Source organism: Anoplopoma fimbria, chromosome 13, assembly GCF_027596085.1.
Source record: "Anoplopoma fimbria isolate UVic2021 breed Golden Eagle Sablefish chromosome 13, Afim_UVic_2022, whole genome shotgun sequence".
Lineage (NCBI taxonomy): Eukaryota > Metazoa > Chordata > Actinopteri > Perciformes > Anoplopomatidae > Anoplopoma > Anoplopoma fimbria.
Window position 1 is genome coordinate 22,547,606 of NC_072461.1, and position 25,379 is coordinate 22,572,984.

Genomic DNA, 25,379 nt, shown 5'->3' on the forward strand with positions numbered 1-25,379 from the left:
CAGGTATGAGCCGAGCTACTGAGACAACAAGTGCAAAATGACCAGCACTTTCAGAGCATGCTTTCAAAACACATTTACTGAGAACTGCCTCAAGGACTGATGGATAGAAAGTGGGAGGGCACATACACCAACTCTGCAGCAATTTCAAGGGCAAATGGGATTTGTAGTTCATCATCGGGTTCACCTGCATCAGGGAGCTTGCCAACATTTCCTCAAATACTACAGTTCCCATACTGTTCCTCACTACCAACAGAGGCAGCTCAAGTTCTCCCCTCAAAAAATATGACTAGTTGGTTCCAGTAAGTTAACATCTGGTTAAGAAGGGAGTCTAACAGCAGCAAACAGAGAGATGCTGGCCTGTAGCTTACTTATTCTGGCCAAAACCTTTTTGTTAAAGTACTGCTGATCTGTAAATAAAGATGGAGGACAAAAAACACTTTTATACTATATTTATAATATGCCATTTAACAGAAAATACCTGCTTCTGACTGGCTGGCAAGTTTCCATCAAAACCTTACAATCGAACACCTCAGACAGGGTTCTGGTCAACAGTTAAACCTCTGTTCTAAATTCGTCTAAAAAAGGTATATTAAACTGCAGGTAACCATAGCAACAGTACCTCTGTACCTTTGTTTTACTTTACCAGCTACAGTGTCTCTTACTTTTGTAAGTGACCTGCCCAGGTGTTGAACTGACTACGAGTAACACAGTAAAAGAAATGAAAGGACGGAAAAGTAATTTCTCAACGTTTTATAAAATATGATAGCCATTAATGTCTGTACCAGGACAATTCATCTTGTGTTATAAATCACTTAGAGAAGCCCATTTCTGAATCCAAAAGAGGTTCAACCAAAATGTTCCATTATAAAGCTTTAGCCAGTTCATAAAGAGTGGGTTGGGCGAACAGAAGACAATTATCATGAGACAATAAGACTCAGAAATCTAGTTAAATTTGCTGGAACTGTTTAGTAGATCATTATGGATAGTGTTCCATTGAATTAGCTGAAAAGTTTTGTGGCTATACTTATGTGATTTTTTCATCAATGTTATTTATTATCTATCTTAATTGGTAGATAATTTTCTCTGCTTTGAACCGATCCCATTTTTCCAGAAATGACACTATCTCAATCTATTGATAAAAAAAAAAAAAAGCTCATGATATTGATTATCCACGCCCTTGTTGATGCTCTAAGCATGTGCAGCCCACATTATGGACTCAAAGATAGCAGCGTTCTAGAGAGCTCTCTTCCGAGCATCTCAGCCAATCAGAGTGCTCTCCTCCCTTTCCTCGCTCACAACTCAGACTAAGAAGGTCTGTGGTGGTGCTACTTTGCTCTCTGCACAGCCCAGGTTGTGAGTTTTTTGTTTTTCTGGAGCGTGGCCCAGATTCAGTTCAGCCGACATCCAGAGCTGACTGCGTGAGAGCCTCAGTTTGGCAGCTTCGCTCGAATTATCCCACATCCTCACATTCTTAAAGGCCTTCCTATTGATTCTCTGTTAACTAATGCTCTTAAGAAGACAAGGAGAGCGAACGACGTGTGTGATCGATGATTTGGCCAATGCATGTGCACAATAACTACGTGCATGTACACTTGTGCAACACGCAGCCAAGCACACACACAGGTCTCAGTGTGAGAGACGTAATTAAAACGGTCACTTTAATGATTTTAGATGTAGCCTCTTGATATTTAAGCTCATTATAATAGGTTTATTTTTGTTTAGGGACATGCATTAGAAACCAGAGCACTGGTTATTTTCGGGGTTCCAACTCTTTTATGAATAATAATGATGGACAACATGCAATTTACCCCAAGGACCGCATCAAACCACTCATTAAACCTTGGGTACTCAAATCATAATTGTTCTGTGAAAGCAGGGCACTATAAATAAACATAAATTCTAAAAAGGGCAGAAGACACACACTTTAGTAGTCTGTGTGATAAATAAGTTGTGAAATGCCGTAAAATTGTTTACAACTATGGGGGGGCGCCTGGGCAGCCATGAATTTGAAAAGAAAGCGAAGAAGTTAACAGCTGGAAAACTTATTTTCCCCTCCGTCATTGTGAGACATTACAAATGATAAGCTTAAGATAAACAACATGCTGTATTAAGAGCTACCACAATAAGGCCAACATCCATCTCCTAAGAGAATAAAATAGATTGTAAAGAGGCAGAGGACAAAAGGTTTGCAGAACAACACATCCTCTTTTTATTCTAATGAGCTGCTGTTCTTTTATTACATCTGCACTCATCTTAATAGTTATTTAAACAGTGTACAAGTCCATTACATTTCAGCTATTTCCCTACTGACTGCTGCTTACATCAAAAGAAATCCTCATTTAGCTGTGATAGATTAGTATTACTTTAGGCAGCTGTTGGGGCGGAACCTCATAACGTGGATTAAGATTTAACAGGATATTCAGAGTTAATTATTCCCCCTTAAATGCATCTAAATGACTGTATAAGATGCATAATACACTGTACACCATTTGAAGAGAATGTTTGCATCAAAGTGTCTCCAGAGGGATAACAAAAAGAGTTGTGTGAGTAGCAGAGAAGTAAATCTAAATAAGACAAAAGTCAGGTTTCGTGCACAGAATAATTTACAATCAAAGTATTTTAGAGAAGTTGAAGGTATCAAAATGTTTATATACTTAAGTTAGCAGTAACTGATATTCTGTCCTGACAACAGATGCCCTAAAAATGACCATTTTCTGCAGAGAAATTATAGAGATTGTTCCTGATTTCTCCTTAAAAGATACAAAAAAATACAATTATTCTGCTTGACCTATAGTGGTGCCTTGTCTAAAGTGCACATCCCAAATTGTTCCTGTTTAACTAAGAATTAAAAGGAAAAAAACGAATTAATGAATTCATGAATCCATCAAAGCATCAATCAAAAAGTGGAAACAAGAATGGCACAAAGACTGCAGTGTAGCTTTGATATTGAGGGGTCGACAATAAAGCATTACAACTTTGAAAATCACGACACGCTTTCAACTGACGGACGTGAGCTCTGTGAAAAGCTCAGTGTTGCTGAAATGTCAGCGAGATATATAAAGTCTATGCTGCATATCAGTCAATCAAAAGTTCTGCTTTTCTTTTTTTATCAAGTTGCTACTCTGCTGGCCTATATCAAGTAAAACACTCAAATCACCGAGTGTGAAATACTGGTCTAGCATTAATGAGAATATGAATAAGAGCTCCCACTGCTCAATTGTTTTGATTCATTGCACACAGACAGGCCAAAAACCAAATGCCTGTTTTCTAAACAGATTTTTCACAAAAGAGGCAATGTGCTGACGAGGCGGGATGGAGCCACAATAAACCTGTGAGTTCTGTGTTTAATAAGATCCTCCAAGTCTCACTTAGTCTCTTCACCGCCTGGTATTTACAGTAGATGTCAAAACTGTACAGAGAATCCTATAAACACAAACATCAAAGGGCATGTAAATTAGGCAGAATTAGATAAATTCTTTATAAACGTGTGTCACACAATGGGCCAGATTATCGATTCCCTTACTCCTCCCTCCAAATTCTCTCATTCTTGACACAAATCCCACGCTGATCACATTTCACAACCTATACAGCTCTATTTCCTGACCACATCCTGTCAGCCCGCAGGCTTATGTCACACAGGAAGAGATCAAATGATTAAAAGTAGCGCGGTGTGACAGCAGGATGATCAAAGTCAAACAATAATCCATTCATTTAACATATAAGAACTCGTTGCCAAGAGTGGTAACCTACTAAATGGTTGTCCAAGTCTGGTTGCCCAGGGCAACTGTCCAACTGATAGATTAGGGTTTTACAGCCCTAGCCTTATTAGATCACCATTCAAACAGTATGGCGTTGCCGCTTGTCAATATTGTTCAACTTCTGGAAGTCAATCTGTTCTTCTTTCAGCATGTTCAGAGCAGGTGTCAGCTGCTTCACTGGCTTCTGTAAGACTTTGATCACTGACACAGATCTGCAACCATAACAACAACCACCTACAGGAAGTCAGCTTCATCATCTCCATGTTGCTCATGCTCATTATTGCTACATGTCACGGCTGTGTAGTATTCATCATCGTCGATTTAATTTATGTCAGGATCATCTCAATACAAAGTTTTCTTGATGACTTGTCAAAAATCTTGCTGGTTTTTGATGACCAGCTGAACCAGACATGAACATGAATGTTGTCACTAAAGTACAGGTCATATCATATTCGTTGCATCCTTAGCTGAACCACTAGAGCAGTGGTTCTCAACCTTTTTTCAGTGATGCACCCCCTAACAAGCGCAAAGCATTTTTGGTTGAAAAAAAGATGTAACACACAGCGCTGTGCCATCAGTGTCTGAATTATTAAACTGTCAACACTGAAGATTGCATTGTTGCATTGAATTCAGTTCATGAACTTACAATTATATTTTATTGAATATTTATTAAATAACTATTTTTTAAGGATTTTTGAATGGATGCTAATTTTAAATAATAAAATTTAAAATAAATCTCACGTACCCCCTGGAGTGCCTTCACGTACCCCCATTTGAGAATCACTGCACTAGAGTATTCAAAATTATTGAAATCACTCTGGGCTACGCTGCCATCTTAAAACTATAATCATAACAAAAAAAAACATTCAAGAAACATACAATGAATAACAGTTAAGATACTTAAAAAGCCGGTCAATGAGTTTTTTTAGGTTGTAATGATTCTCATATCATTCTCTAGCTTCGCAGTGGTGCTCCGAAATCAAAACATTCACATTTTCGTCTGTTTTAGCGTCAAAATACTGCTTTTTCAAGTCCTTCTAAAAACACGTTCCCACGCGACCTTATGTAGGTTTCTGCATGATGACGCTGCTACGTACAGTATTAATCCTTATAGTCTGTGTTTGACATACAGTAACTTAGATGGCGGTTGGCACGCTCCCAGTTTGGAGAAGCAGACAGCAGTACTGGCAGAGAAGATAAGCGATGTACTTCTCTGAACGCATTGGTTAGTTCGGATGCAAAACTCACTCAAACAAACTAACTGATCAACTCGTGTTCTGCGAGGTAAAGTTTTAATTCATGTGGCTTTGAAGAAAGAATGGAGCTGCTTCAGTTTCCCATTAAAAAAAGTGTCTCATTGCAAGGTAAAGCTGTGAAAATATCTTAAATATAGCGTACATAGTTTTTTTAGGTGGCTAAAATATATTTTTAAGCTGAACTCGTCCACAGCCGCTTTATCTGTCAGTCAGAAAGCCCTTTTAAATGAGAATTGAAGCCTTTATATCACTCTATATACATATATAACCCCACTTATAATAAGGGGGCTGGAGATTAAACATACGAGATAAGACTTCTTGAAGTTGTGACATTAACTTCACCATGGGGCGGCTGTGGCACATGAGGTAGAGCGCTTGTCCCGTAACCACAAGGTTGGTGGTTCAAACCCCTCTACCGGCAACATGCCGAGGTGTCCTTGAGCAAGACACCTAACCCCAAATTGCTCCCCGGGCACTTCATTGCAGCCCACTGCTCCTCCGGGATGGGTTAAATGCAGAGAAATAATTTCCCATTGTGGGACTAATAAAGGCTTAATTATAATATACTGTATTTCAATAAGAAGGACATTTTAAAACATTGTCCTTAGAAAGATTGCCCTTAATAAGTGTCCCATCAATCCTCAAGTATTTCTAACCCATTTCTCAAAGCCGATCCGTCTGCAGTCTCCTGAGATGGGATAACACTCTCGACTCTGCAACACATCATGGCACCCATTGAAAAGACCTGAAGTATTTGCTTCATGGTTGATGACTGAAGTGATGATAATCTGATGGATTATTTCACTTCATCACATTCTTTGACACTGACATTCTGTATGAACTAAGTGTTTTTTCCAATGCCACTGCTGCTGCTGCTGCTTTTATTATCAAACAGATGCATTACACAATAAATGCTCCTGCATTACAGATCCCAAATTTCTGATCAAAAACATAGCAAAGATGCCAATGCCCTCAAATAAATATTGGTGAGAAAAATGTGTGCTGTAAATATTGAGAGACAGAAAAACGCTGCACCGCCAGCACATTGGCGGTGCAGCGGTCTCTGAAACGCTGCCAAACAAAAACAATCTTTTTCCCTTTTCGGCCAAACCAACCTCATATAGCCTGCAGATAAGAGTGCCAATCTGAGCTTTGATGGCACGCTTTGATCTCAAGTGCTGTTATCTCTCTGAAAGGAAGAAAAATGAACCATGTAGTCTCCCTCAGTTATTACTGGTCCAGCCCATCTCACACAAACCACAATCTAATTTGTCTAGCAAATTGTATAGGAGAGTGTCCTGATGGTGGAAGAGTCTGCATGCCGATGTTATTGAGCGGTGCAGACGTGCTGAAATTGATGTAGTCCTTTTTTTTTTTTGCAGGTATGTCAACACAATCTCCTGTGGTTTGCATTTTTGTTTCATATAAATCTGGGTTGCTTTGGATGCAGTGGCATACTATATCATTTCACCGCCGCCGCCCCCAAAAAAGGATTCATTAAATTGTAATAGGAATGCAGCATCCACAGAATTATGTAATCACAATATACTGCAGCTATTAAATGCATCCCCCCTGTGGAGCCAAGAAGGAAAAAATGATTGACAGCAGAAGCGTTTTGCGATCATTCATCTTTCTGTCATCAAACAGACTCATAAATTGGAGCACTAGATGCGTTTGATAAACCTCAATGGGGGTGAGGGAATACATCCTACAACCGCAACCATTACACATTCCTACAAACAAACAAACAAACAAACAAACAAACAAACAAAAAAATTGTGAAATGGCACTGGGATGTTGATCACGACGCAAGTTTTGCCTAATGACAACGACGCGTAGTTGTTGGTAGACTTCATGCACCATGCGCTGCCATCATTATGTATTTGGCGGATTCAGCATGTGTTGCAAGCGAAGACATGCGGGAATGTGAGTGCGGGCGGGCGGCTACCTTTGGCCGGCATCGCTCCCGAAAGAGCCCGCGGTCCGGAGCGGGCTGGACGGGTTGACCCAGGTGGGCTCGGGGGTTTTCTGCGCCTCTGTCTTGACATCTGGGTCGATCTCCGATGGAGAGGGTGTCAGTTTAGCGCCTGCCATGATGGCTCTCCTCCAGCACAGAGAGAGAGAGAGAGAGAGAGAGAGAGAGAGGCCGATATGTTCCCTTTCTATCCGTCCTCCTCACAAAAAACGCATCTCCCCGTCTTCAGTGTGGGTGCGCGGAGGGCGGAGGGAGGAGAGAGAGCGGCGGCTCCCTCCCTGCCGCATCACGGGGTCCTCGGACTCGGCCTGTCTCCAGCGTCGTCGAGCGTCTCCTCCATCCCCCCGATGGACGTGTGAGGTGGTACCCAAGTGCGCGCGTCCGTGCAGATTTTTTTTACGCGTGGTCACGATTGGGACGGTGGAGCTCAATCAGACCGACGTGCCAATTATTCAATCACGTCATCCATCATCCATCACTTCCCATGATTACTGTTTCCATTAACGTGTGTGTGTGTGTGTGTGTGTGTGTGTGTGTGTGTGTGTGTGTGTGTATAGGGCCTACTTAATGTTTCAAAAAAGGGTGCTGAATGGAAGATGGAATTATGCCAATCAAGCAGTCCTCACTTCACACATCAGATCCTCATTACTCAGCTGTTTTATCGTTTTCACTTCCATCCTGGGAGAAGGATCCCTCCTCTGTCGTTCTCCCAAAGGTTTCTTCCTTTTTTCTCCCTGTTAAAGGGGTTTTTTAGGGGAGTTTTTCCTGTGAATGTGAGGGTTATGGGACAGAGGATGTCGCATGTGCACAGATTGTAAAGCCCTCTGAGGCAAATTTGTAATTTGTGATTCTGGGCTATACAAAATAAACTGAATTGAATTGAATTTACGCACACATGATATGCAGCAGACACATGAGCAGGTGGCCTAAATAAACACTGCATGGTGTGATCATGCTCGTTTACATGCACGTGACACCTGGAGTACAACCCACACGAGCCATAACACCAGAGGATCTGTCAGTTCCTTTCAAAAACAATAGCAGGAAAGTTATTAAGCTTTTTAGAGACACGCAACATCTCTCACTGATAAATTAAAAAGATTATTATGAATCAGCATTCTTTTTTTGGGGGGGGGGGGGATTATGTCTCTGATCAGCAGTTTTCAAAACAAAACTGGTATACTTAATAACTATCAAGTGATTTAAAGCTTGAAAACGTGCTGCAGCATGTACTGTATATGTAAAAGCAAAGATACACAATGAAACATGTTTTTTTTATTTTCATTAAATCAACATGTAAATATGTGTGTGTCTGATAATACTGACACAAATAGCTGGATCAGGTGTCTGTGACAATAGGCCGAGTAGTAAAATGAATAAATAACTTTCTATTACATGTACAGTACCAGTCAAAAGTTTGGACACACCTTCTCATTCAATGGTTTTTCTTTATTTTTTATTTTTTTCTACATTGTAGATTAATATTGAAGACATCCAAACTATGAAGGAACACATATGGAATTATGTGGTAAACAAACAAATGCTCAACAAACCAGAATATGTTTTATATTTTAGATTCTTCAAAGTAGTTGAATGAGAAGGTGTGTCCACACTTTTGACTGGTACTGTATGTATTTTGTCCATTTTGTTTCGCAAAGTCAAGCCTGATGTTTCTTAAAACACACAAAAAACAAAATCCCAGTCACTTCCACACAGTGAGGCATACTGCTTTTAATTAACACAGGTATCGGGTCGGTTCTCCGTATCAGCCGATACCCAAAGCCCAGTCATCCTTTTTAGTATCAGGACTTAAAAAAAAAAACTGGATATGTGCATCCCTAGTCCCAGCCTTTAGGCCACAAGAGCAAACTTTACATTACATTAAACACCCTGTACAGGCTGCCAGATTGTCACTTACACACTATTCCAGACACAGTCAGTTGAACTTGCAGCATTCATTTAGCCGTGGGGGTTACTTGTTTCCTGAGCCATCTGAATTGCACGTGTTTGGAGAGTGGAAGACACTGGAGCACCATAATGAAACATGCAAATGGGGGAAGAGGATCACACAGATTGGACCGTGAAAAATATACCCCCAGCTATGAGCTGACAGCATTAACTACAGGGTGCTGCAGATGCCGGGTTTTCCTTTACAGGCGTTTAAGAACTTCAACATATACCCTGTATTTATGTCACAATATTCTCTCTCTGATTTTCAGCTGGTATACATTTTCAGCCTGTTGTATCCTGTTTTGTGCCAGATAGGAATTCATATTTTTCCATCTCCTGATCATGATCTACAGGCCTATTGACCGTCGTGTGCTTACCAGGATGCAGTTTATCACTAATGCAACCCTACAGATTTCTGAATGGGTCTTTATTGTTTGGAAATGATTGTGACGGTTGGAGAGCGAGCATATGAATATTCAAAAGGGACGTCACAGCGTAGGGCTTCATCGTTATGATTCCTGCAAATGTCCGTGGAAAATATAACAATTAATGGCTTGACAGATTTAATGGTAATGGCATTTTGATCTGGAAGCCACTTTTGCTTGAGGATTATTACGAGATTAGTTATTGGGAAGATTTAATGCACCATGCGCTTACATCACCCTTACGTCTCTGATGATGATGACATCATGTGTCTATCTCAGAGGCAGAGGTTCATATAGTTCTCCTGCTCATGATTATGATCCACTGGCCTATTGACAGTCGTGTGCTTACCAGGATGCAGTTTGTTTCTAATGTAGCCAGAGAAGCCACACATGAGCTCAACTCTCATCAGTAATGCATTTAGGAAACACATAATGCAATCCTCGTTCATTGCACACGGCATTTGGAGCCCAGCCTTCAGGAAACACATCAAATTATGTGTTGATCGTTGCCTTGGGATAAAGGAGGGTGGGCCTGCAGAGGGAGGATATTTAATATCTGACTGGATATAGCAACATTTAGGGAGTGCTTTTCTAAAACAGCAGTTATAAATATGTATCAATGAGAAAGCTACTTAGCCATGACTGTTCCATTGGATCAGCTTAGTGTTCCGCGGCAACATTATGCAGAACAATAAACAATGTGTTATTATTTAATCATGTTAGAAAAACGAATCTGTTCATAAGGAGACTATGTCCATCCTGTAAGTGCTTGTGGGCTTGTGTGATTTCAGGGCACAGAAATCAAAGAAAATGAATGGTTTGAGGGAGAAAAAGGATGCAGGCAAGTTCATCAACAGACTTGAGCACAGAGACACTCCGTGGCAAAGTAGAGAACTGCAGATCGTGCGAGTTTAAATCTGATTCGACAACAGCCGCAAGGAGACACTGTACAACAAACAGGCATCAGCCAGTGCCGACGTACTCTACTGTTTATCTGATGGCCCAGATGGCAGTGTGGCTCTGGGTTTAATCTCCCGTTAGGGCGTAATAATGTAGCGCCCTTGAACAAGATGCCCAACCGCTTTATATGCTTCAGGTACATCACAAAACCTGCTGGAACCTGCACCAAAAGCCAGAGGAAAATAACTGATTATGATGCAAAAAAAGTGTGGAAAACAAAATCTAAAGCATTAAGCATGATTCAAATTCATATCTAAAGACTGGATTGGTATTCGTTATCTTACTCCTTTGTCCCAGACATGAATACAGAATACAATAGCATTTTAATATTTCTCATCTCCAGCTTGTTATCATGATCTTACAGGCTTATTGGGCACATGCTTACAGGATGCGGTTTATTTCTATTGTAGTCAGAACTCCAGAAGTATTGCATTATGAGTGGCTTCAGATTCACACTGGTGTATTTACATACATTATTTTAGGCTGGATTTTGACAGCGTGGCAAAACACAGGGATATAAACCAGTGAGAGGGAGATGCAGTGAAGCCTGTTAGCTGAGTGTATCTGGTAACTCCACTCTGAAACGCCTGGCACATAAACTTGAATGAATTCCAGAGCCTAACTTCCAGCCACTGAGATCAAAAGATGAGAACAGAGAAGAGAAAGTGAACTGAGTATTTCTGTGACAGAGCTGATAATAGACCATGCTGCAACAAAGTGCAACTGCTGTCACATTTTTTGCATCGCAATGCAGTTGAGGGCATTGCTCTAAAATAAGTGATCATATTGTTGAATTTGTGAATCCTGTTATTCCAACCAACGATGGCAACGGAGTACCAGCCAATCAGAGGCCGAGTAGGGCGGGGCACGCCTTCGTCATAACAGGATTCCTTATTTAGTTTACGGTACGGAACTGCCACCGCTTTCCTGAACACCTGTAGTTCATAGTTAACATGCAAGTTCTCTTCAGACACAGGAAAAACACCATGACATCATGCACAAATAATGTCATGGTGACCTTGGGCAAGGTCTTTTTTTTTTTTTTTCTCCTGTTTACAAAAGTGTATTTTCTTCAGAGATACAATACATACATTAGGAATACAACACCTTTTTTCAACAGGCATCTTCTGGCTATTAAAAGAAAATAGTTTGGAGAAAGTTAATACTTATTTTGTCTTTTGTAGGATTAGTTTGTCTAAAATAAAAAATAAAATAAATTTGTTAATCTTAAAAAAAAAAAAAAAAAAGATTATTTATTTATATCTGAGATTTTTAGGCTACTTTGCACCACCCTAATCATTGGATAAAAATTGAACTAAATAATAGGAATTAATTTACATTTATCAATGATTTAACTATGCATATTTTGGATAGAGTAAACATACAGTAGTGGAACATTTGTGACTTTAATTAGTGAGCCACCAGCTGCCTGGGAGAACACGCCATTGATGGGTCAGAGGATTTTATAGTCTTGGTGAGCAACCAGGCCTCCCTCCGTGCTGCAGATGGGCGTCAAGAGCTGTGATAATGCTTCCTCTGTCAAAACATATTAAGGCAGTGAGCTGGCGCTGCTGTGGGCGAGCTTGTCTGTCTGTGCTCAGCATAGCCAGAGAGGAGGAGGAAGTCTAGCCAACCCCACTGGCAGGCTTACACACAGGAGTGCACACTCGCACACAGGGATGCTTTAGCTCGCCGACTGCTGTTTTGCCAATGGCTGTTTTGTGCAAAAAAGGTTCAACTACCCATTTACTGGTCATGGCCTTATGTTCTCTTCCCATAATGAAGATGTCTCAGGGAATGTAAAGTGGTTTTGCCAGAACCAATGGTTCATCCTAAAAAAGAAATTAAAAAATGCCATCCTTCCATGGGACCGTTAAATGTCTTTCAATCTCTTAGAAAGATGGGAGTGCCTTGATGCCGAAAGAAATTCAGCTTGTGCAGCATTTACTCCTAAAAATATGCCTCCAAAATAAAACAGCATGAATATGACTGCTTGGGGTTTTAGGATACAACCATCATTTCCCTCAGAAACGTCTCTGATATGAATAAAATATGCAGGCACTTTTATCAGGCCAAATTAAAAGACAAACAGACCATGTTCAACAGTTTTCATGAATAAAACAACAGCTCGCAGCATGACGCTGTGCCAGAAAGCCGTAGTGGTGTCTTCCTCCGCTTTTATTTTCCAACTCTTGTGTATAGATGTAGATATAAACAGCTGCAAAATGTCATAATTAGATAACTTTTAAATCTCTGCTCTTTAGTTATTTATCACAGCCCAGTCCGTCCAGTATTGATCCATGTATCTGAACTGTTTGAATAATGGCCTACTTACTCATGATGTCCACAAAAGGTAAAGTAAGGTCTCCTTTCATAAATCAGAGATGCTCACTTGGATCGATTTTTTTTTTTATCTTCGGGGCCTTTGAAAAAATAAATTTCTAATGTGGTTTTAATTACTGAAAGTATCTTTCATTGTCCAGTATTAATCCAGTTAAAACATCTAGATAAGCTGTACTTAAAGCAGTCTTATATTAAACTGAATGCAGGGATGAGGTAGTAGATAGAGTGTAAGTAAACAGACAGTAGGAGAGGCTGCCACTGGGCTCTTTTCTAAAATAATGCTGTAAATCCGTGATCAGTGAACCACAGCAGCTCTATTGATTATGAAACATTTTCCTGATTACTTTGCTGGGGCGGAAAACAAAACAGGCAAAACACTCAAATAAAAAGACATTTATGTTTCAATTTGTTGCCGATTAAAAGTAAATGTTTTACACTTCAAACGTTTCAGTATTCAGCCCCTGCACATTTGTTTGAATCATTTTGAATTAGTGGAAGGATTTGTGTTCTGTGACTCCTGAATAATCCCCTAAGTGACGCTGTAGCTCTCAACACTCACCCACGACACAGTGACCCCCCCCTCCCTCTACAGTGCTGACAACCTCCTCCAAATGCCTCCATCATCACAGCTGCCTATCGACATCTGACAAGCCAACTCCACCGATGCTAATTAAGATGGCAAGACGAAGCGTGGGGAATGAACGGCGAGTGCACCAGAGATTTCCAGGCACAAGGATGTAAAGGCCCATAAGAGAAACGCATTCTGAAGGGTAAAATACAGAGCACCCCTCCGACGATTCTCTCTTTGTAGCCTACCTTTAATAGGCAGTCACTATTTCAGCTATTCCTCTGAGGCTGTGCTCTCACAGGCGGCAGCCTCTGCTTCTTCAAAAAGAGGAGCCAATTATGTGGAAGTGCCTTAAACTTGCATTCTCTCTAATGGCCATCAGGGGGCAATTCCTCTGGTTGCAAAACGAAGTCTGATTGTATAGAAGTCTAAGAGAAAATGATCCTGCTTCTCTCTTAATTAGCTACCTCAGTAAACATTGTTAACATGGGTTTATGGTCTTAATCGCTAGTTTAAAGGGTATGCTATAGGGCTTGGCTACGTGTGATTGACAGGTCGCCAACACGGCGTTGTTGTCAGGTCTGGTAGTTCGTCTTAGACCTTTTAACCTTTTCACAGTGCAAATTTGTGAAAGTCAATAGTAACACTGTGGTCGCCTAAAAATGTCTTATTTAGTGTTCAGTTATACTTAGCTCCGCCCTCTCATGTCACTTCTGGTAGGAAAAAAAAACAAGATGGCAACGACCGAAATGCTGAACTCGAAGTATCCAAACGGCAATCCACAAACCAATGGGTGACATCACGGTGACTACTTCCACTTCTTATATACAGTCTATGTGCACTCAGACATTGTAACAGGGCCCAACCGTAACATTTGCCAGGTTGCCATTGGCAACCATAATGAGAAATAAGCAATCAATGCCTAGCCACCGATGACAATCACTTTTTAAAATATAAAAAATACAGACAGTAAACAGCAAAACGAGCACCCCCAAAATAAATACATTTGAACATTTACTGCCCACATTCTGAGGCTACATGATGTGTTGGCTCTCCCGTTGTCCTCTGCTGTATGTGAGGAGGGATTCAGCGGTCTAAGCAGAATCAATACAGATTGGAGGTCATCTCTGAAAGTACAGATGATGGACAAACAGATGTTGGTTTTGCTTTGGGGACCAACAAACCAAGAATTCAATGCTAAAAAGGGCCAAAGGATCTGTGGTGGGAATCAGCACAAAAGGTCCAGAAAAACAAAGTCAAAAGGGGAAAAAAACAGAATAATTAAGCAACCAGTGACTCGCTGGATTCATTTTTAAGAGATCTGTGAAGAACATGAAAACAACTGCACTACTACATACTGGCAACCACTTTTAAATGTTAGTGTAGATCCCTTTGTAATGCTGTTTCATATACACACACACACACACACCAAATAAAACACTTTATAAGAGACGCACGATCATTCCTCTCAGCTTAAGCACGCCGTGCTGCTTTCACTAATACCTCCACTGTGTTTAGAGGAACTAAATCTTTTTCCGGAATGCAATGCCTAATTCTCACCGTTTACTTGTTCACATTCCAGTTTCTGCTCGCTGGCTGCACAAATCCTTAGAGAAACTTACCCCCCCATACAATGTGACAAAACAGACAGAATGTGTACAACAGGTTTGGGGCCTCTGCTTCACTGTGATAACAACAGTAATTCTCAAACCGACAGCATGCGGGAGACCGACAGCCACTCCGCTGCTGATGGGAACAAGTCTAGCGGCGTCGCCCACCCACTCTGTGCTGATGGTGGTGACTAATGCCACCTATGGTCTAAATTGCAAGCTCCGGTTGCCAAGCGGAACCGTACATGTCACCAGTAACAACACTCAACATTTCAAGTACGTCAATTACTTTTTAGTGAGAGGACGTTGGGAAACTGTAGGATCACAACTCATAAGGTCAAAGTTGGACTTTCTCCTTTTATCTCAGGTGACGTAGATGTTATTTCTGGCAATTTGTCCAAAGTCCATACTCACTCTGCATTGAGCCAATATTGGAGTTCGCACACACTATTATAAACAAAGCCTGGGCGAAGTGTGCAAAATTCAGGACATAATAATCTACAGTATGAAAATGTAGCACAATATAGCAACAAACAAATCTCACCAAAATATGATGTATGAAGCTACTAAAGCAATTGTTCCACTGTTATGCGTCTCATGAGACCCAGTTCTTTGTATGTAATAATAAAAACAATTTTCATATGACATATTGTTATTAATCATTATTTCTAGAAGGTGTTGGAATGAAAACATAATGTTAACATCCCAAATATTGAGCCAGCCCTACCATAAATTAGACTGTACCATGAAACACAAGAGAGAACATCTTTATATGGATGAAACTTGTATAAACAGATAGCACACATATACAGTGTTACAAAAGCTAAGCTACCAGTCCTGTATGTAAAATGAACAGAAATGTGGCATCAAGCAATGAGGGCCTGCAGTGTAAACAAAGCCTGCGAGCACTCAAGTCCTCCGTGACTTATTGGACCTAATCATCCTCGGCATCGTCACGTTAGTGTCACTGATAACTCTGCCTCCCTCGGATTTTAATGCTCCTTCTGCCCCCAATCTCCCTCTGTGCCTTTGTTCTCTGTCTTATCATCACCCTCCTAAACTCAGGTGGAAATCATCCAGGCATCAAATCCCAGCAGTGCCTTCTGCAACAGAATCAGCGCATACAAACAGATGCTACCAGAATCATTTGTTCTCTTTTTTTTCCCACTTGGGTGTTTTGATTCTGTTATATGTGCCTGGACCAAAAGAAAAAATCTATAAAAGAAAAAAGGAAATGCAACCCCTTTCATTATAACAAAAAACACAACATTTTTGATTTACCCGAAATATATACGGTTCGGGGTAAACCTGTTGCTTGTTCAATATCATAACTTTGGTTTATGTAATGTTACCAGAATCAATCTAAATCAAGTCAAAATGATTACCAAACTAAGTACAGGGCCTCTTATGGGCTGCTGTAAAGCTGTCATAACAGAGATGAAACATTTTCACGAGCAGTACGAGAGAGCGCTCGGTGTCTGGGACTAGCTGTAGCACGACAGAAGATGCGTCAGTGCTGGGTCACCATTCCAAGTGCCACTATTTGACTCATGAGGAGGTGTTTAGAGTTGATTCAGTGACCAATTAACACTGCTCAATCTGTCGACATGACTCCCATCAGCATCCAGCCTTGATTAGAGAAGAGGGAAGAACCCCTCAGCAAGATTAGACACGCAGAGGAAAGATAGATGGAACCAATTTTCATCGTGCTGCTCTCTCCTGTTTCAAACCCTGTCGGCATGTATGAAAGTGTTCCATGGCTTAGTTGTTTCTATTTCTGACGCTGACTGAGGCTGGCCTCCCTCGGCTGGCTGACAGACCGAGAAATAAGCCCACGTACACACACTCGGATGTATAATCAGACACTCACCGGTGTGTGTGTGTGTGTGTGTTCTGTGAGTCCAGTGTGTGTGTGTGTCACACACACACACACACACACACACACACACACACACACACACACACACACACACACACACACACACACACACACACACATACACCTGCACTGACAATACTCAAACACTCACAGACCAATCGCCTGTCAGCCTTCGTGACTTCAGCGTGATTGCTCCTCTTCAGCACCCGGTCGCCCACACAGCCAGGCCATAATTATGGCCCTCTTACACCCAACCCTGGAGATAATGACAGCTCAGGAGGGAGACCCTACCCGCCAAACACACACACACACACACACACACACACACACACAAACACAAAGAGATGAACAGAAACACAAGGGCACACATACGCTAACAGCACAGAAGGAAGTTTTGCCTTAACACTGTTGAACTGACACACATTGAGAAAGTTATACAACTTATAGAGACACAGAAAAAAACACAGTCAATGAGTGCATTTATGTTACATCGTTACAAAAGGAGAATTATGCTCTAGTTTTGTTGAGATTTGGAGACATTAAGGGTGCTTACACAGCCAATATGTTCGGTTCAGTAAAAACAAACTCAGGTTCCTTTAGTACGATTGTTTTGGCGGGTGTGAAAGCTGACAATGTAACCCTGTTGTGGACCAACAACCGAACTGAGACAACTCAAAAAGGAAGGTCTCAGTTTGCTTCCAAGTGATCTTTGGTGCATTTTTTTCTTTTTGGTGTGAAAGCAAATTAATAAACGGATAAAAGGATTTTCTGATAGCAGATATGGGATTTTATCATCACTTCATATGCTAAACTACTAATAAATTCATCTGATGATCAAAAGAATCTGTTCACCAAGCGATCTTAATGATTGTATCTGCATGAGGCCATGTATTTAACCTATATGTGCAAATGAACACATTTGCATGTATTGGGGCACATTTGTAAACATCTTACTTCTTGACATCTTGTGGCCCTAACGCTCCGCCGTTGGTTGATAGACTGGAGGAACTACTTTCCTAAAGATTAAAAAGTAGAACCTTTGACACGGCAGTCTCACTCTGTGATTGGTTTTGCAGCCGTACAGGCTTGAGGAATGGCAATACAGAAAACAGGAATGTAGAGTAAGAGAGGTGCTTCATTTTCCATTGGGTTTTCAACCTAAGCTTCATTAAGTTGAATATTTTCGCTAAATAACAAAAAAAAGAAGAAAAAACCCCCACTTATTCTTATTTAAGAAACAAAACCTAAAAAACGAGAAGTGCAGAGGCCGGATTCCTTTTTTGTTATAAACATCGGGTATTTTCCCTGATTCATAGTTCAAAAGCTGTAAAAACTGCTAATCTTGTATCCGGCTCTGTCTCACTCCATTAAATCCATTAAAAAGTCTGTGACAGCGTTCTCACAGTATTAAGAGCCAAATCATTAGCACTCCCCCACGTTCACAGAAGTCATCTTGGAGTTTGCAAAAGGGCTTCTCTTCATAGAGTCGTGTTAGTCCTTATTCATATGTTTTCAGTCTAAAAATACTAATAATCTGTTATTTCTCCGTGACTTAAGAACATAAATATACGCATCATCAGTAAAGTGCTGCATAAACTTCTGTCAGTCACTGGAATTTGATTTCCCCTCGTGGGTTCTGATGATGCAAGATGACAAATTGCCAAAACTGTCCAATCAACAAGCTTCCCCGTCGGTCTGTATGACTTCATGTTTACTCCTCTTCGTTCGTTTGCTGAATGTCAGAGTGAACAGGAACCAGACCAGAATTAAAATGCAACGATGTAAAAAAATGTTGCCCTTGGTTTGGACCAAATAAACCACATTACAGGTCTGAAAGCACCAAGACATCAATCCAAGAAGCCGGGTTAGGAAACACAAATGATAAAATAGGTTGTAAACAAATCCCCAGTTTGGCAATATCATCTAAAATATGCATTTCAATAGTTGGGTTGGGATGATAATGACAACATATACTGTGAGACTATATACACACACATTTGTCAGCAGAGATTTTTTTACCACGTTAGCAAATAAGAGAAGAACTCTCTAATTGATGCTTCTTTCTTGTGAAATACTGCAATAGCGTAAAGCACTTTGGCCTTTACAACTTGTTCAAATGTGACATCTTTTTGAAACGAGAAAGGAACATTACCCTTACACTGAACTGCTCACGATCTGTTATGGGGGGGTTAAATGAAACACTGTTCTAGACCATTGTGGGCAATGTTGCAAATAAATCAATGAGCAGTGAAACCTTATTGCAATAAGAGATTTTTATATAACTTTTTGCATCAATGTCATTAAGCACCTGAATGCATCTGTTTTTTTAATTTGCTGCCTGGTTAGTTTCTCATTTGCATGTTTTTCAGAGGATTCGCAATGCCAACAATTCTGCAATATTAATATTACGTATACCAAAATAACATATCTCATGATGGAGGACTTGATCAATCACCAACTTCTTTGCAAAAAACGGTATCAGGATCCTCTTCTGTAATTCTTTTTTCTGCAGAGCTCCTTCCTAGATCGAATAAGACTTTTTATACTTAACAAATTTGTGAAAATATGACACTGATATTGTGCACAAACCATTTTTTTATGCTATTTGGTTCGGCTAACTAGAGCAAACAACCTGTTTGATCATCTGACTGCTCTCCCTGCTGCATAACGGGACTCCCTTCTAGCGCTGTTTAGTGAGTTATCACTGCCAGAGTCTTTCCGCCCACTGCCTTTTAGTCTCATAGCCCACTATGACAGATGCCAGGAAACAGATGCAAAAGGCCATCGGGGCAGGGACTGGGGCAGGGACTGGGGGGGGCTCTGGGGGTTAATTTGTTTTTGAGGCTTAACACTCGACAAGGCATCAGCACAGGAAATAATCAGCATCAGAAACCATGAGCATGCACGGGATCATCAACCAAGAAATAGAGCGTCACCAAAGCTCAGTGACATCGTCTGCTTCTGTTTCCACTCCGGAGCTCGGAAACTAGCAATTAGTGCCGTAGCACACCATCAATAAAATCGTGTTTTTTCTTCTTTTGCATCTCCATTTCCCCAACACACATTGTGCCGACGCGTGTCTGACAAGCTAGCAGTTTACAGCTGTTATTTGTTTTGCAAGAAACAAAAGGCTGTTTTGTGTGCATCTTTGAATTACTGTAGCTCTGTGACAAGACCTAACATGCACACACACGTACACACACACACACACACACACACACACACACACACACACACACACACACACACACACACACACACACACACACACACGCACGCACACTCACTAAGGCATACATGTGTTGGTAGCCCAGCAACAAAACCCTAATTACCCATTGCAATTGAATAGCGATCAGCAAAACAATTCACAGGGGAGCTACTGGATGAAACATGCACACTCACACACACACACACACACACACACACACACACACACACACACACACACACACACACACACACACACACACACACACACACACACACACACACACACACATCAAGTAGTCGGCTTCCGTTCCATAACCTAGCATCTCAAGGACACAGTAAGAAGTGAAAAGATCAATGGTACAGCATGTTGAATGAATTTCCATGTAATTAATGTGCAGTTTAATCTCTACTGTGTGTCAGTGTTGCTTTATTTTTCTCTGGCTTCAAACCTTTTGTTTTGTCAACAATACAGATAAAACTTGCATGAAGCTGGAGAAACAAAGCCATCAGGATCTGTAGTCCACAACCAAGAAATCACTGCATCCCTTGGGAAAGCACACAGACCAATGTGTGTTTGTGTGTGTGTGTGTGTGTGTGTGTGTGTGTGTGTGTGTGTGTGTGTGTGTGTGTGTGTGTGGGGGGGGGGTGTTCAAATACTAGACTGCAGTTCTAAATGTTACGTGTAGCCAAAAGGCTTTGCGTTGATATAAAAACATGACAGCGATTTACTGCAGGGAGCCCTGGTGACAGTGGGTGAGTGAACAGAAGGATGATGAAGACTGATGGCAAAACTCTTGTTATATGTTATGTATGTATGTTACTCTATGCTGCTGTAAGCCTGCAAATTTCCCCGCTGCGGGACTAATAAAGGATTATCTTATCTTATCTTACATTTACTAGAAAAATACTCGGTTCCAAAAATGCAAATTCACAAGTAACGGTATCCACCATCGATTTGACACAAGACGCAGATCAATACGGTAATTGTAAAAACAGAAAAAAAAAAAAAGGCATGGAAGGAAATCAACCCATTTTCAAAACATGGCTGCTGCTGCTGCTGATGATAACCAAAAGCCTGGAGTGGCGAGATAACATACACAATGTGGTCTCTGTCAGATTCGACCATTGATAATATGATCGACGGTGCTGTTGCAGGCGGTGGGTTTACACGAGCTATATAAAATGTTTATTTAGTCATATAACCTTGAGACACCAAGAAAGGTTCAACAGAGAAGGGTGTAGCAGTACTGTTAGTTCTGTGCGTTACAAGAATCAGAACTACTCACAGTACAGAAGCTAAAGACGGCCTACAGCTACAGTGTGAGCTTTGCTAGATAAAACTAGCAGTCACTTCAATTTTTTTTTTTCCCTTAGGAGGGGGTGAACACTTTCAGAAGATGTGAAACTGCTGCTTTCCATCTTTGTTCAGCGTATTTTAAAAAGAAGCTCCCTGCCATTATTACTCAACAAAATCAGTTAGCAGCCCAGTCCTGTGAAGATCCTTTAAACAAACACAGCGAGGAGGATTTGCCAATGCGATAAAGTTCAAGGATTGAATCTCTTGTTAGCTTTAGATTCAAGGTTACTGACAAAGCAACAGGAAAAAACTGCAAGGCGGCGCTCTCCTGCTTGCTCTTTGCAAGCCAAAATTGAAGTAGCTGCTGATCCTTCAGTGAGACGGCTTTATTTCAGCACCATGGAGAGCGCCGCTGCACTCAGCCGTGGCTCAGGCTCGGCTAATTCTTCCCCCTGTTGGGCGGCAAACGGCATCTGTTGGGCTGCCCCTCCGACCGCAGCCATAATTTAACTCTTATGAGACTCCCAAACACTTCAGCGCTCCAGTGACTGCAGCGCCGACCAAGCGCCGAGGGACGGGCTATTCTAAATGGTCAGTTCAGAGCAAGGGGGAAATAAAAAAATAAAAAATCCCAAAACACTGTGAATAAAGTTAGGAAGCAACTGTCCCCTTTATTAAATGTACCTGAAATGTTACTAGCATTTCTTTCTAAAAGCGGTGATGTGTTTTCACGGTTATGTGACAATCATCAAGGTCAAATTGACAGACAGACAAGGACAGTGTAACCAGCACTCCAGATAGTCCTCAGTGCATTTCTGCCACAATATCTGTTAAAGACCATTATCCCTAAAAAAAAAACCTCAGTCCGTTTCTATTTACATTGCTCCATCCACCTACACATAAAACCAACAGCTGAGCACAAGTCATGCCACATCTCTCGGGGGTTGTCATGAGTGGTCATACTGGGAAATGCAGGAAAACATTAACCGAGGTAGAAGTAGACGAGGCAGCTCGAGGGGAATGCGAGTACAGCAATATAAACTACAATATTCAGCACAAAGTAACTCCTGGGATGTGTTGAATATAATAAAACATGTGAAAACAGTGTTTCAAATATCCACAGAGATTTGAAGATGCACACAAACACACAGGAATCTCCCTGAGCAGCCTCTCGTATACTGTAGTACATAAACTCAAAGTTTTTTTTCGTGCTACCTGTCATCGTTCTGAAATGTCTGGTCCCCCAGCAGCAAATCCCTGAAGCGATAGCGAGGCGGAAGAGGAGGCACCTCCGAGTCCACGTCTGCCATCTTGAGAGCCGAGATGTCAAGAATAACGCCGGAGTTGCTGCTGTTGTTCCTCTGCAGGGTCTCGGTGGAGGGCCTGTGGGAGGAGAAGGACAGCAGCATCTTCTCATCAACATGTCAGCTTGAGAGCCTGTTACATTGAAGTGACATTTTTTACGGCACAGTTTTATGAGCTAACTGACCGCAATAAGCGCGCCAGAGATTGTGTATATACAGTGAATAGAAGGACATTGGGCCTCACACAAGAACCGCACGTACGAACAGACTCGTGCACGAGTGATTAAAGAGAACTTGCCGTTTGAATTGATTTAATCTTGGTATATTTTCCCATACCTTGGCTTAAGTAGGTCCATAAATTCAGCTGCTGTCTCTGTTAAAGATTATATACCTTCCTTTATGGATCTCTGAAAGCAGTACTTTGATATGAGACATAAGGGGTGAGGAGCATAGCCTTATACGGTATTATTGATGCTTTAATAATGCAAATTTCCTATTTTCATGAACCAAGCTCATGAATGCCCAGGTGTCATTCATCATGTTTACACTGGCCATTTACACAGTTTTCTGAAGTAAGGGAGCAATTGCTGAATCTGAGGTGACACCCCTCATTACGAGTGCATCGTACAAGAACACTTAAAAATACAAAAATGTCTTTTGCGAATAAGAACACCCTGTTTGAAATCAGAACAATAAATGTTGAGGCGGACTGTATTTGTACTGACATCTCCCACATTTATTGATCTGGGACAAAATAGAGAAGAGAAGCACAGCAAAGAAAAAAAAGGCCCATGTATCTGTTTAATGTATATTGCTTCCAAATGAACACAGCATGCATTTAAATACTTGAATGAGGATTCTGCCCGATGTTAAGACGTTGGGTCTAGAGTGTCAAACACGGCAGAGAAATGAGATGTGAGAGAAATAATTAACGTGGAGGGATTCTCTGAGTCAAAGCAAGTCATGCATGGAAGCCTGAACCAAATGATTTGACGCAACTGTCCTATTTCACGTGTGTCATGTATTATTTAACTAAATAAAACGAACATATACAATCACATGAATCATACAAAAAGAAAAAAAGTCTGTTCTCCACCATCAAAGTGGACACTTAAGGAACAGATTACTGCAGGGACGATTATGAAAATACAACCCACGTACTTGTACAGAACATTGAAAGAGAATGTGTGTGTGTGTGTGTCTGGTGCATACAGTGCTGGCTACTTAGCAGTGTGTGTGTGTGTGTGTGTGTGTGTGTGTGTGTGTGTGTGTGTGTGTGTGTGTGTGTGTGTGTGTGTGTGTGTGTACATGTGTTCCCACCATGCCCCTCAGTGTCACATATGGGGGAATTAAGAGCTCCAGGAAATTACCTGTCTTCATGGGAACTGGAAGTCCGTCGGGGAGGGCTCGATGATTGGCGTGGAGGGCTCGATGTTCGGCGTGGAGGGCTCGATGTTCGGCGTGGAGGGCTCGACGTTCGGCGTGGGGCTCGAGGGCGTGGAGGGCTCGACGTTCGGCGTGGAGGGCTCGACGTTCGGCATGGAGGGCTCGATGATCGGCGTGGAGGGCTCGATGTTCGGCGTGGAGGGCTCATGGTTGCCTCTTTGGAGGGGGGGGGCAAAATGAGTGACAAAGGGGAGAGAGAGAGAGAGAGAGAGAACTCGGTCTGAACTCTCCTCAAGAGTTCAGACCGAGTTCTGGAATGTGGTGCTCCTTAAAACAGAGCAGGATTACACAGACGCACTTCAACGGCACAGTTTAATATTGGCGTGTTCATTGCTGTTCTATTATTCATGGTGTGTATTCTGATAAAGTGGAAACTAGCAGATGGGTTACAAAGCTATCTATCTATCTATCTGTGTATTGAAAGCACTCTAGGGGGAGAAATCGTCTTATAAAAGGTGGTGTTAAACCATTTTTTCTGTCCACAAATCAACACAGGGAAAAGAAAAGAACTTCAGAAATAGGACACTGATATTTCTACCGCATCTACAATGTATGCACAAGAATGCATGATTCATTCGTGTGTGTGTGTGTCTGTGTGTGTTACTACTTGAATGAATCAATGTTCATCATATTTCATAGTTGGCTTCTAGATGTCTAATAAGATAATTTATTGGTGTATATCCTGTTGAAATGACTTTGTTTCCTCCCTTAAAGCCTCTACAGAGGGACCAATAAGTGGGTAATAGGGAGTTGTGTATTTGTGTGTGTGTGTGTGTGGTCATCGTAATGCAGTGTGGGCAGCCTTGAGTGGGCTAATAGCACCCAGAGATATGCTCTCCCTGATTTACCAGTGAAAGCACAATAACCCTCAGACAGAGGAAAGAGAGTGGGGGGGATGACAAATTGCTGTTCTGGTGAGGAGATAAAAAAAATAACAGAAAAATAAAAGGAGGTCGCTGTAGAAGTGTAAAGAACACATTGTCCTCAATGTGTCTTTTACTTTATGAGAAAGGCGAGGTTAAAGCCAACAGGATGACGTAAAATAATAACAGAAAAAAAGAGCCGATGAATGCAAGTCCACCAAGACGGGCCTGGTCCTCTATCCTCTATTCAAATACAGAGTGTGCAACCTCCCAGGGATGACATAATGGATGAGGCAAAGTGACCACAATAATAGGGAACAGAAATGCTTGCGGTAAGAGACTGGCTCCACTTAGAGAAGACCGCAGATTGAGACCAGAAAGCAGATGAGGCGAGGAAAAAGAAATGCAGGGCATATATATAAAATTGGTCTCTAGATAAATGAAAAGATTCAACTGAATCAAGACTGACTTATGAATCTGTGAAAATCTGTAGTCCTTTTCATAAAAGATGTATTGCGGTAGGCCCAAAGTAGTT

The 25,379-nt window shown here is 41.3% G+C and overlaps 1 protein-coding gene across 2 annotated transcripts in view; it reads right to left on the reverse strand.

Annotated features, from left to right (window-relative positions):
* The window catches only part of kcnt1b (potassium sodium-activated channel subfamily T member 1b), a 64,018-nt gene extending 41,477 nt beyond the window's left edge, over positions 1–22,541 (reverse strand). For both annotated transcript variants that reach the window (XM_054610485.1, XM_054610483.1), the window contains exon 1: positions 22,447–22,541. In XM_054610485.1, coding sequence (XP_054466460.1) covers positions 22,447–22,541 — 95 coding nt within the window. The remainder of the gene's footprint in view (positions 1–22,446) is intronic.
* Positions 22,542–25,379: the final 2,838 nt, after the last annotated feature.